Genomic DNA, 13088 nt, shown 5'->3' with positions numbered 1-13088 from the left:
CATGGCCTGATTCCTGTACAATGCCTGAGCTTTTTAACCACTCTTCTGTTTATACTGCCCTTTTGATAAGTCCCTGCATCTCTTACTCTGACTTCATCCCTAAAGGAGTTAATTTCACCACTTCGACCTCATGAACTTATGAGGAGCCTATAGTGTTAAACAGGAAATAATTTGCATTTTGGGATAGATGATATTTCGTTTTGTGGAACTGTTTTTAACATTGCAGCATGGCTGACCGCTGGAGTACTACAAGCCAGAAACAACCCCCCCCCCCCTTCATTGGAGTACCAAAGATGCTCCCACATATTTCCAGGTGCTCCCTAGGAGGATGGAATGGCTCCAAGGTTAGAACTACTGAATGTAAGAATAGAAGATACTAAAATGTTGCCCTGTTCAAAAAAAAAAAAAAATCAAACACGTTTTATTTGGCTGGCATATCAGCCACTTAAAGAGTATAATTTCTATATTTTTTTAAAGATTCTACCACTTACTAGCTGGGTGATCTGAACAAAGTAGCTGCTATAAATTTGTGGAGGCTCAGCTTCAGTTATTAATAGGGATGAGTTTACTCAGAGCAGTAGGCCCTAGTGCACAGGGAAGTGTTTCTCCCTGAGCTTCCTCCAGCTCTTCTCCCTGTTCCTCATGGCTCTGAGAACATGGTGAACTCATTGCCTAACTTACCACAAGGTAAAGGAGCAAGGATGTGTAAAGAAATGAAGTCAGTGGGGAGAGCTTGAGTCCCAGCTTTAGAGTAATTATCTTCAATGGCGCAAATGGAAAGGTCGCTGAGTCCCCTGATGGGATAACGTCGGCAACTTTCCAATTTTGTAATGGAGAACTTTTTCTTCACATCTTACGACCGTTTGGTTTTACTAAATGTAAAATGCATGTCGGCTATTTTGGAATATCTTGTACATTAAGATCCCTAAGAATTTATAGAAGCTAGTTCCACTAAGAATGTTATTTAGTGCAAATTAAACCAATTTTCGGTCTCTGAAAGTTTATTCTACAAATCAAAAAAAAAAAAAACCCTCAAACTGTCTTCTCTTCATAATTGCAATGATGTTTTAACCATTTTGAGATTGTCCTAGAGCCCTGGGCCACTAGGCAATATTAAAACTGCAGAAGCAGAAATCAGGGTTTTAGACTTGCAGAGGTGGCAACTTGTAGTCAAGCAGCAGCCAGAGCATTCAAATTCTACTGAATTATTTTTATCCCTAGGTTTTGTCATGAAAAAGAAAACCAGGGCCCCCTGCCTGCACGGCCTCTGGTGGGAGCTAGGGCTTTTACTCTATCCAGGGTTTATGCCTTACCTCTTGAGGCCAAAATTTCAGTGCTTGGTAGCGCGGAGTCATCTCTACTTTGCACAACTTATCAAGGCCTGTGCACCTACCAGGAGAAATGAGTGGATGAAAGCAGACCATTTTTACTGGGACTGGTAAAGACATCCAAAGAGAAAACTGCGAGGGGAAGACATATTTGTCCATAGAATTGAAGCTTGCTTTCCAAATTTTTTAGCAACATAGTAAAAAAAAATGAACAAAGTTCAAAGCAGCTCCAGTGAGAAATTCAGCTTGATATTTGGGCCGGTCAGGTTCCTGGAGACACGCAGTCCTTTGGCACAACTTGCTGTGTAGCACTCTTAAGATCTTCACCCTTCCATGACCCCGTGGTTCACACCCGGAGGTTTCTTCACATCTTTTCCCAGACCTTTAGCTTTCAGAGGTTCTCAAAATAAGACTCCCAGAAGCAAACACATGGTCTAACTGATCCGTGGATTGTAAACAAACAATACTACAAAGGAAGACAATCCCACATGAGGTTCTGCAGCCCTCACACCCAGCAGCAACCAAGAAGGGCTTGGTTCCTCATCCTGAACAGATGTTCACCCCATACCCCCAAAGAACTCCTTGGTCCAAAAGACAGAGAAGAGAAGCAACAGAGTGACACTGAGGATGACGGCCATCAGGTAGGCAAAGATCCGGAACTGAGGGTTTTGGAAACACTCCCTCAGAGAGTAGTGGCTGGGGATGGGAATGGGCGTGGTGGTAGGGGTCATGGCCTGGCGGGCCTCAGTCTGGCTTCCAGGCTCCGGGCCTAGGTCTAGCGTGTAGACCCGGGGCTGCCGCAGGAAGTAGCGGCTCTTGGGCTGGTCTTTGAGACAGAGCTGATGGCCTTCCAGGATGACGTGGTGGGGCTCCAGGCGGAGCAGGGTGAGCATAGCAGTATCCGTGGGCAAGTCAGTGACAGGCTGCCCGGAGGCCAGCACAGTGGGCTGGCGACAGAGTGGACACAGCAACCGGCGCCGGGCTGGAGTCACCAGGCTGAGGTGGGCCAGGCACTCCACGCAGAAGGAGTGGCAGCAATCCAGCACTTTTGGGGTGTGGAACATGTTGTTGAAGGGGTTCCAGCAGACAGGGCACTCAGGCTCCCGGCTCTGCTGCTCGGCCATCCTCACACCAGACGCTAGGAGGCCTGGCAAGAGATGTCCTGGCAGAGGAGGAAAAGAAGTAAAAGAACACCCATTAAATGCTGTCCCTGTGTTTGGTCCTAAGCCATGTTCTGTGAGTTGTTAAAAAGTGTCAGCACCCACCTTTCACAGATGAAAAATCTTAGATTCAAAAAGATGAAACAATTGGTTCCAGATTACCCAGTTGCTGAGCCATAGAATTAAGTCGTACTCCAGCAGTATCCCCTCTATCAGTGAAGGCCTGAGCCACCCCACTATTAATGAGCTGCCACTAGAGAAGACTGCATTCTAGCTTTGGAAATAGATAAAAACACCCTGTGACTGCCCTCGGCTTAAACTCCAGGGAGGGGGAGGGGAGCCACTGTCAGTGGTTTGTGTTACAGGTTGACTATTTCCACCCCTGTTGCCACTATCTCCAACTAGTGCAGAGATGAGCTTTGTGAATCCCCTGGTCTGTCCCTCTGGTAACCAACGCCAGGACCTCTTTTCCTCCTCCCACTGGTCTACAGGGCCAACCCTCTAGAGCACATTTGCCCAGTCTGAGCAGGGCACTCACTGGCCTGGTAAGGGGGCCAAGGTCTCTCCCCTTGACCTGGGAGCTTGGAGAGGCGCTCGTGCCCTGGTCCACAGATCAGCAATTCCAGACCCTCCTCCCAATACTTGGCCTCCCCTAGCTCCTCCTCCCTCCTTTCGTCCCAGGAACACCCCCACCCCCCAGGCACCCACCTGGGCCACGTTGGCAATAATGTGGTCAGCAGACTACCCTGAAGGGCCTGAGGCTTCAGTCTCTCTTCTGAATCCGAGGAGCTTTGGAAGACTGCTTTCTCACTACCAACCCTGGGGCCCATCTCCATGGCAGCGCACACAGAGCACCTGGAGCTGCCAGGTGGCCCAGGCTGCAGCCTCTTAAGCACACCTGCGTGCAGCAAAGGCTAGAGAGTTGCCCAGCTGATGGTGGGGTGGGGAGTTTCCCCAGGGCTTGACAACCCACCAACCCTGGAAGCCAAGTATGTGAGTTGGAGGTCCCTTCAAGACCCAGGATTACTGGCTAGAAGGGTAGGGGAGGCAATTTTTTTTTTCTAGATTGTGGAGAGAGTAAGTGAGCCTTCTGGGCCTCTTCTCTTCTGGGCCCTCATTCTTTTCTAAAATGGCTGAAACCTTCATAAAGGGGCTACCTGCGCTGCATGCCAATTGCTATTCAATTCATGTACTACACAGCCTAAAACCTCAGATATCAGATTCGGCAATTTCTCTCTGGTCCCCTTCTGGTCATTGCATGTGCCCAAGAAGCTGCAACCAGAACACAGATGGCCACCCTGGCAGCACTGAGCACAGTGATCTTAGAGTCCAAGGGTTTGCCATCCCACCACCCTTGGGGACTTTAAAGGGGAGTCAGGAAGGAGGAGGGCTTCAGCCCTACTACCCCACTTCAACCAAAACACTTAGCTGTTCTCATATTGATTATATGAATAAGAGAAGAGTTGAAGTGCTGAGGAAAAAAATAATAAGTTTAAAAAACTACTTCTCTGACCTAACCACATACTTTGCAGATAGAAGGCAAGAAATGACTCATCCAAGCTAGTTACTGGAGACCCTGGGACTTCCAGGCTACTACCATGTACAATCATAAAGGCAGAGCATGCGTCCATTCAGTTACCTGCTGGATGTGTGTTATTACCTAGATAGTGTTTGTGTATTCTCAGGAAATTCCTCATGGTCATAAATCTCTTGTGGTAGGAATCCAGGAACTGTACAAGGGGAATTTGGGGGCAGTGAGTCTTCCTTGTGTCCCTGGAATGACCTCTCCTACCCTGACTGAGTTGATACCTGAAGCAAAACCTGCTTATACTCTCTCACTCATGACTCCCTGGTTTTCTTCTAGACTTTGTTAACTGCTTTGTATAGGAAAGAGGAAATGAAGATCCACGGAAGGAGTATGGAACAGCTCTGACCAAAACTGGGATAGTTTACCGAGCATCCTTTCTAATGAACACCTTCTTCTGTGGACAATCCATCCTTTCTATAGTTATTGAATTATCATCTAGTGCTCACGATATGCCAGGCACTGTGTGAGGCATTGGGTCAATAACGATGAACAAAATAGACATGGTCATTGACTTCATCAAAGTCTTTAAAGTCTAGTGAGGGGAAGAGACATTTGGTGAGAATGGGCAATAAATACATATATAATTTTAATGAACACTATAATGGACAAAAAAGAAAAATAGGGCTTAGAGCATTGGCTGCTTCAGATGAAACCACCAGGGGTTTTTTCGAAGAGGCGACACGAAAGCTGAAACTGAAGTTTGAGAAGACTCCGACAGTGCAGAGCGGAAGAAGAACATTCCAGGTCAAGAGAACAGCATGTACCAAAGTCCTAATGTGATAAAAGGTCTGCCAAATGGAGGAAGTGAAATGAATCCAGGGTGACTGAGCTGTAACCAGCAGAGCTGGGGTGGGAAAGGGCTCAGGGTTAATACAGAGAGAAAGGAGGTGGTCCCTGGAAGCTGGGATGCAGCTGAGTTTTATTCTGGGGGGTGTGGGGTGCTGAGGGGAAAGTTACCTGATCCTCTTTTCATTTTAAAAGCCATTCCACTGCAGAGCAGGGAACAGTGTGGAAACAGAAGACCAGTTGGGGACTCCAGCGGAACTCCAGGCTAGGATAATGGTGCTTGACATAGGTCAGAAGATGGCAGGGAACATCAAAGATGGAATCAAAGCACTTCCCAAGAAAACTGGACAGCATAGATCTGGCACCACCCTGTCAAGGCCCATGACCCCAAATCCACTGCTTTATTAGGGCCATAATTCTGGGTGAATTATTTAACCTTTCTGTGCCTCATTTTTTCCTTCTGTAAAGGAAACTAAAAGTAGTACATCAGAGGGGAAAGCTCTTAGATAAGAGCCTGGTACCTGGTAAAGACCATATATGAGGTGGTTAGCCTTATCACTGCAAATGGATTTGAAAGATAGGAAGGGTCAAAGTCCTATAAACTTTTCTGCACTGAGCTTTGAGGAGCCCCTGAATTCCAGAGTGTGTCAGAAGCAGACCTTTAGTACTGATCAAAATCCTTAAAATGTATGTAGCCTTGAATCATCAGTTACTCCACTAGGAATTTATCCCATGGAAATAATCAAGGGCTTATACAAAAATTTGGTTACAGAAATACCCATCAGGTTACAGAGATACCCATCAGAGTTCTGCTTTGAACTTGAAGAATTGAAACTACCTAATTACCTAACAGTGGGACATTGATTAAATAAATTCTGCTCCATGAAGAGACATTCTGCAGCCTTTAAAATGATGTGATAAAACACCTATTAATATGGAAATTTGTTCATGATATACCATTACATGAAAAGAACTAGTAATAAAACCATATTAGAATATAATCCAATTTTCCAACGTGTGCAATGGAAAAAAAACATGGAATGACAAACATCAAAATGTCAACAATGGTTATCTCTGGGGGTAAGATTATAGGTGTTTATGTTTGTTTTTATCTGAGAATTCTTTTCCTGCAGTAAGCATGTATTACTACTCTTAAGGCTCTTCCCTTCCCCTCAAAGCCAACCTACATTTTCTGAAGTTCCATGGCCAAACTGTAAAGAGGAAGGAAGATCACAGTGGCATCAGCATTGTGGCCCTTATCTGCCACCTACCACTCACCCTCAAGCCAGGACATCTCAGCTGCAAGTCCTAAACATGACCCCTAAGGCATGGTCTCTATCTATGACTAAGTCAGTTTGCCAGATATTGTCTGTAGCATCACCCCACTGTTTTCAACCTCAAGAGAGAGAACATTTTTATAGTACTTCACAGTTTACAAAGAGCCCCAATCTGTGCTAGGATCTAAGTGTGGTGACTCACATGTAGATAGTATAAATGTGTCTTACAATTTTTTTTTCATTTGCACAAGGCCATTTGATTCTTTAAAAGCACCCTGTGTAGGAGGCAGGGAGTAGAAAGTGTGCAGACTTTGGAACCAGACTTATTTGCTGTGAGGTCTTTGACTAATGGCTTAACCTCTCTGAGCTTCATTTTCTTCTGTAAAATAGGCTAATAATCCCACTTTACATGGTTACTGTGAGGAAGGAATAATGTGTGTAACGTTCTCAGCAAGGCACAGCATGTGCTCAGATACCTAGTTAGATGGGGGAAGCCAAAGCTCAGAATAGTGAAGTAACTTGCCCAAGGCTTCACAGCTGAAGAATGGCTGAACTTGAAAGATGATCCCAGAAAGAAAGTATTCAGCTGAACTGAGCTGCCTCCATGACCCCCTGTGGCTCCTTACCTGCTCCCTCAGAGTTTCCTTCCTCCTCCTTTTCCTCCTCCTTCTTTCCAGAATGAGGCTCTGCAGCAAGTGCTCTGACTTCTGGCATGGTTTCCAGGCAGTTGTGGGTGGGGCTCATTTGCATGAGTCTTTGGGCAGCTCCTGGCTAGCTTCTTGTTTCAGATTTTCTTTTTCCTTCTGATAACTTTCCACCATCTGTGTTCACAGAGGACAGCCTACAAGCTTTGGTTTCTTCATCTTCCAATGAGACACTTGCTTTTTCTCAAAGAAGGTCGAAGTCCACCGATCTTGCAGGCCTCTGTGTTGCATTGGGTTGGTCACCCGCCCTCACCTCTGATTGTGCTTGCCCTCAACGTGCTGACTGCCTTGACACGAAGGTGACGTATCTCTGAGCTGAGGTATCTCTCAGCCCAGATGGACAATTCTCAGCTCTGAGCCTCTACAACCAAATTACTAAGGGCTCTTGCAAAATATTAATTAAAAGGCAAATAATCCAACAGAAAACAGTCAGGGAGAGGTATTTAAGCATAGCATGAAGAGCCTGTGTTCTCAATCAAGTCAGACTTCTGGGTCAGAGGCAAGTCCTCACTTAGAATCCAGACTCTACTTGTTAGTGTTATGTATAGGTTTAAGATGATTTCGGGTCCACTAGTTCATGACTTAAGTTGTTTTAATCCACCTGTTTATGACAAAGAAAAAACTACTTGTTACAAGAATGAAATAAGTCATGCAAACACGTCATCGTTCTACAACTGCTGGCGATAAGCAGTCAGCAGCCCATCAGCTGACAGACCCTGCTGGGGCTTATCAATAAGTATGTGTGGAGAAGCAACTATGGCAAGGAGATGTTTAGCTGAGCATTTGTGAGGACTATTTGAGTGTTTTGGTTTGGGCGAGGCAACTCTTTGACTCTTAGCTAACCCAAAAATTCTTCAGAGGCCCTTGGGGCACTCCCTCCCTCTCATCTTGGCAAGGCTTTCCTAGAAGACAGTGGTGAGAAACCGAGTAGAGGCCCATGAAAGAGATCAGCCCACCACCAACACTAGCGTCTCTGTTCCTTAGCAACAGGAAACTTTTTGCACTGGCAGCTGGAAATCAGCTCTTTGGTTGGTCACTGACTCTCCTACTTTGTATGAAAAGGTACACCTCCTATTTTATTCCTCACCTCCCCTTGCCTGGAACAATAATGTGATTAACACCCCCCCCCCCCCGCAATATGTTATTTCTTTATTCAGCCTAAGGGATATTATCCTGTATGCTATTCGCTTGTGAAATTATAATTCCCACAGGGAATTAGTGCTAAATAAATTGCTGGCAAAGATAGAAATAAATCTCTGAGTATAACTTTGCTGCCTCCCCCAAACTAAACAAAACAACTAGCATGCCTATGTAATGAGGCCTTCATAAAAATTCAGAAGGATGGGGTTCGGAGAGCTTCTGGATTGCTGAACAGATAAAAGTGCCAGGAGAATGGAGTGCTTGGAGAGGACATGCAGACTTCACACACCCCTTCCCATAAACCCGCCCTATGCATCTTTTTCATCTGGCTCTTCATCTGTATCCTTTATAATATTCTTTATAATAAGGTGGTAAACGTAAGTAAATGTTTCTCTGAGTTCTGTGAGCTGCGCTATCAAATGAATCGAGGGGATGGTGGGAACCTCTGATATATAGCCAGTTGGTTAGAAGCACAGGTGAAAACCTAGACTTGCAGTTGGTGTCTGGATTGTGTGTGGATAGGAGACATTCTTGTGGGACTGAACCATTAACCTGTGGAATCAATCCAATGCTATCTTCAGGTAGGTAGTGTCAGTATTGAGTTGAACTGTAGTATACCTTGTTAGTGTTGGAGAATTGCTTGGTGGTGTTGAAAATTACACACATACTGGAATTAGAGTCAGAACTGGAATATGCCTATATCTTTTGTCAAATGAGGATGTTCATCACAGTTTTATTTTAACCATAAATGACTAGAAAAAAATGTAAAAGTCCAACTGCTGCATATCAATTAAGTGGCAAACTACATAATCATTTAAAATTGATGTGCAGAAGAATTTTTATTAACTTGTGTAAATGGTCACAATATACTGTAAATTGGGGGAGGAAGCAGTTTAAAAGATGGTTTACGTAGTATGAGCCACATGTTGTAAAACAAGATTTATATATAAAGACTGAAAGGCCATGAGGCAAACGTTACAATGATTATCTCTGGGTGATGGGCTTACTGGTGTTCTCATTTTCTTCTTATCTGTATTTTCTAAATTTCCATTAATAAATATGTATTACTTTTGTAATAGGAAAATTCACTTAGAATGTAAGTAAATCTGAGTTTTCTGAACCAGGAAATCTAGAATTTAAAAAGAAAAGCAGAGAGGGTGTATAAGGAATCAGTTTAAAGCACTGCAATCATTGATATAAAAATAAACCATGGCCCTTTCCGGGTCACTAATTGTCTAGTGAGCAAATAAATACATTATTATCACGTCTCTGGGTGGTCGGGGCTAGGGAGTACCTTGCAAACAATGGAAAAATTTTCTGGGGATATACCCAGGAGAGATAGTGAGTCATCTCAGGAATTTGAGAGTTGAATTAATTTAGTTCATGCTTGGGGGGAAGCAGGGAGCAGGGAGATCAGCCAGCCGGAAAAGCACCTCATCCAAACAGTACCTTGGAACTGGGTAAGTGAAGAGTCATGAGACTTGGTGGAACCCAGCCAAGGCCTGGAGTGGAAGGGAAGGTGGTTGAAACCTCTGGGGCAGAAGAGGCAGTAAAAAGCAGTGGAGGATGGAGAAAAGGACATGAGGAGTCAGGGTTTGGTCAGGTGATGATCAGTTTTTAGCCAGCATCCCCTCCAAGGAAGGGCAAGGGGCAACTCTCCCTGTGGGGCACCAATTTGTCATTACTCAGAACCTTGTTTTAGGGCTTTCCAGAATTCAGGACCTTCCCAGCAGCACAGGCATCACCTGGAGAATATTAGGAATGCAAAACCTCAGGCCCATTCCAGAGACGGAGTCAGAATTTGCATTTTTACAAGATACCTAGCAGATTCAGAAAAACATTAAAATATGAGGAGCACTGATGTAGGAGAAATAGCCCGATGTAAATTCCTTGACTCATGCCAATTACATTTGTCTTCAAATTCATGAAGATTTCCCAAGGACTTGCCACCCGGAAGAAGAAATTGAAGACGGGACTGGGTGAATCCCACCCTGGGAGTGGGCACCCCCGGAATCATCTTTATGTGACATCTGAATTTGTTTTATTTCCAAGGTCACAATTCCTTGTGAAAAACCCCTGGGGCCAGATGGGTTTTGGAATTTTTCGTATTTGCTCCCAGCACCCTGCCATCAAATGAATGTTCTGTGATTTATTATGAATATTAGCACCCCCCCCCCAAAAAAAAACCCACTATAAGGTCAGGTCAATTTTGGCACCAAATTCAATGAAAGATCTTTGTCTGCAGAGTGTGGAATTTTAGAATTGTGGATAAGGGTTAGCAGCTATTTTATTATTTTGTTTGTAGAATGTCAATTGATTAAAGTTAGAAACACTGATATGGTACTATTTTCCAGCCCTTGTTTACCTCAAACTTACCAAGAACTATAAGATCTAGATCTTTCAAATATAAAGTAGTTCCATACTTCATCCCATCAAGCAGATCACATCTGGCATGGTTATTCCCACATTAACTCAAGAGGTTCTATGAGGAACAATTGGATTTTCGTGGAATTAAGAATTCATCCCAGCTAACATAGACGTGCAATGTCAGGGGTGAGGCTGGAACCCAGGGCATCCACCTTCCGGTCCCATGCTTTCTCTCTCCTGCCTGTTTCCCAAGCACAGTATGTGAACTCGTGGGCAGCCTTCTCCTTTCTTGATCCCTATGCTGTGTCTGCAGAGGGCAGGCTCCAGCTAAAGGCCAAAGGACAAAATGCTTCCTGCACATGCTGCCTGATATGTTTAGAAACACAAAACTGAAACTGGGCAGCTCTTTCTCCAGCTTGGCTGTGAATAAAGCGTCTTGTCTTTCAACCCCCTGGACTTTCAGCCAAGTCAGGGTAGCATTAACCGACCCTCAGAAGTTCTTTGGTTTGAGTTTGTCCGGGCACAACCAGGAGTTCTCACACTTATTTTGAAAACTTTCTACATGAGCTCTGCCAGGAAAATAGTGGCAAAGTGTTAGCCAAAGACTATTGTGCAGGAAGGTCCAGGGAGTTTCTCTGAAGATCTCAAAAGCAGTCTCCAGATGCCAGGAGAGGAGGCTCCTGGGCTACTCTCATGTCTGCTCCTCTCTATGTCTATATAGTTTCCCTTCTCTCGTGGGGGTTTATTATTTAACTTATAATACATGTCCAATAAAAAAAAAATTAGGAAACTCAAATGGATATAATAATTACTGACACTTAGGAGCAATGCTAGGCACTATTCTAAGGGCTCTACCTAAATATTATAACATCCCTGGTGACAGCTCAACTCTATGGGTAGATGCAATCTTCTCCACCTTACGGGTGAGGACACTAAAACATGACATTAACTTACTCGCCCAAGGTCACAGAGCTAAGAGGTGGCAGACTGAGATTTGAACCTGACAGCCTGGGGTCCGAGTCCACATTCTAAGCCATCAGGCACACTGCCATCTATAAGGAGAGCATAAACTCACCCAAAATCCTATATGCAGAGATAACTGCCAATACATTTAGGTGATAGCCTTTCAGTCTTTTATTTATAAGTATAATATTTTAAACTTGAAACACAATTTTTCATAAATTGTTTAAAAATATATCAGTTGATGTACTGTTTTGTAGCCTTTTCCCCACATATCTTGATAAATTATAAAATAGTCTTCTACAACCATTTTTTCAGAAGTAGTCTTCTGTGCTGTACTCACGAAACTAATACAATATTGAAGGTGAACTGTAACTGAACATTTTTTTAAAATTAAAAAATAAAAGTAGTATTGCTTTTTGATTGTAAAAGTGGTAAAGGAAATAAATGTGAGTATTGTACATGCATAAAATGTCTCTGAAAGCATACACTAGGTGCTGGTAACACTTGCTACCTCAGGAGGGAGCCAGTTAGAAAAGAGATATGGATGAAGAGGGAGACTAGTATATAACCTTTTGTGTTCTTGTGACTATGGGAATGCATTATCTATTTCAAAAGTAAGCAAGTTTTGAAAATGAAAATGATTCCCCCTCATTGCAAAAAAGATACAGAAAGGCATAAAGTAAAAAATAAATTGATCTTGAAGTTAATACCCAAGAATAACAAGGCTAACATTTTTGTTCTATTTTTTTCCCAGACATTTATCTATGAATATATAGACATATGTGCAGATATATTTTTACCAAAATGGGACGAGACTGTATGGTGCTGTTTTATTACCTATGTTTTTCACTTTGGGCGAATGAAGGACAATATTCTGTGCAGTCTCATTTTCTGCGTGGTTATCAGTAATGTGAAGTTGGCTAGTTTCCCAAAGGCTGTTTCTGGATGGGCTGACGGAGTCCAGCATGTGAATATGCAGTGCTAGCTGGCATCGATCCCTATCACCTCCAATCAGAGCTTTTCAATGTGCCATGTGCAAGACCTGGAATAAACAGGATGCTGTGTTCCAGACCCTGGGGAGATAACATCTGGGAACGAATTGGACATTCCTTCTATCTGTGATGTTTAACCTGTATCATTTATTCCATAGATACAAATACCTCCTACCTGCCCCCTCCCCTCAGCTTTTGTGCCCACCACCACCAGGACAATGCCGAAGATAATAGAGGGCTTGGATGAAAAGAACCATCTGCATGGTCAAAGACCTGGGCTCCTATCTGGGCTCTGCCAAAAACTGTGTGACCTTTGTCAAGTCCCTTGCCTTCTATGCAGAACAGAGTAATGATCTGCACGCTGCCTATTTTACATGTTATTTTCCTGGAAGATTCAGATGAAATTATGGTTGAGAAAAGATATAAAATATAGAGCATGATGTACTTATAAGGTTTTAGTGTTCAATTCTGGCCTTTTCACTAGAAGTGTCGGGGGGAAAGGCAGCTGTCAAAACCAGTTGGTCCCGCTTCTGTCTCACGTTGACTCAGTAAGCTAATACTTCCCTGCTGCACTCTTCAGCTCCTACACACTCATCTTTAAAACTGAGGGCTGCAAAGTTTAAGAGCACAGGATGTTGGCAAGGAACAACTGAACTCTGCTAACACCCCTGCACCGTGGGTGGGGAGGTGAACTGGGACCACCTTTTTGGAAAAGAGGTGGTATCTACCAAAGCTGATTGTGCAAGTCATGCGATAGCGCAACGCAAACGCAAGCATACGTTC

The 13088-nt window shown here is 43.8% G+C and overlaps 1 protein-coding gene across 3 annotated transcripts; it reads right to left on the bottom strand.

Annotated features, from left to right (window-relative positions):
• Window positions 1-1100: 1100 nt before the first annotated feature.
• RNF183 (ring finger protein 183) lies at window positions 1101-6980 on the bottom strand. Of its 3 annotated transcripts, none has more exons than XM_016126235.2 (2): window positions 6766-6980; window positions 1101-2490 (listed from the first exon to the last, which is right to left on the bottom strand). In XM_016126235.2, exons 1-2 carry the CDS (start codon window positions 6887-6889, stop codon window positions 1886-1888), a joined length of 729 nt encoding a protein of 242 aa, XP_015981721.2. In that variant the 5' UTR covers window positions 6890-6980; the 3' UTR covers window positions 1101-1885. The 3 variants fall into 3 exon arrangements, with proteins under 3 accessions (XP_015981721.2, XP_015981724.2, XP_036073742.1); XM_016126238.2 differs by having other exon boundaries at window positions 3197-6875; XM_036217849.1 differs by having other exon boundaries at window positions 6050-6875.
• Window positions 6981-13088: the final 6108 nt, after the last annotated feature.

This window comes from Rousettus aegyptiacus, unplaced genomic scaffold (genome assembly GCF_014176215.1).
Source record: "Rousettus aegyptiacus isolate mRouAeg1 unplaced genomic scaffold, mRouAeg1.p scaffold_m13_p_3, whole genome shotgun sequence".
NCBI classification, from domain to species: Eukaryota; Metazoa; Chordata; class Mammalia; order Chiroptera; family Pteropodidae; genus Rousettus; species Rousettus aegyptiacus.
The sequence above is the reverse complement of the archived record's forward strand: the minus strand, read 5'-3'. Positions and strand labels throughout refer to the sequence as shown.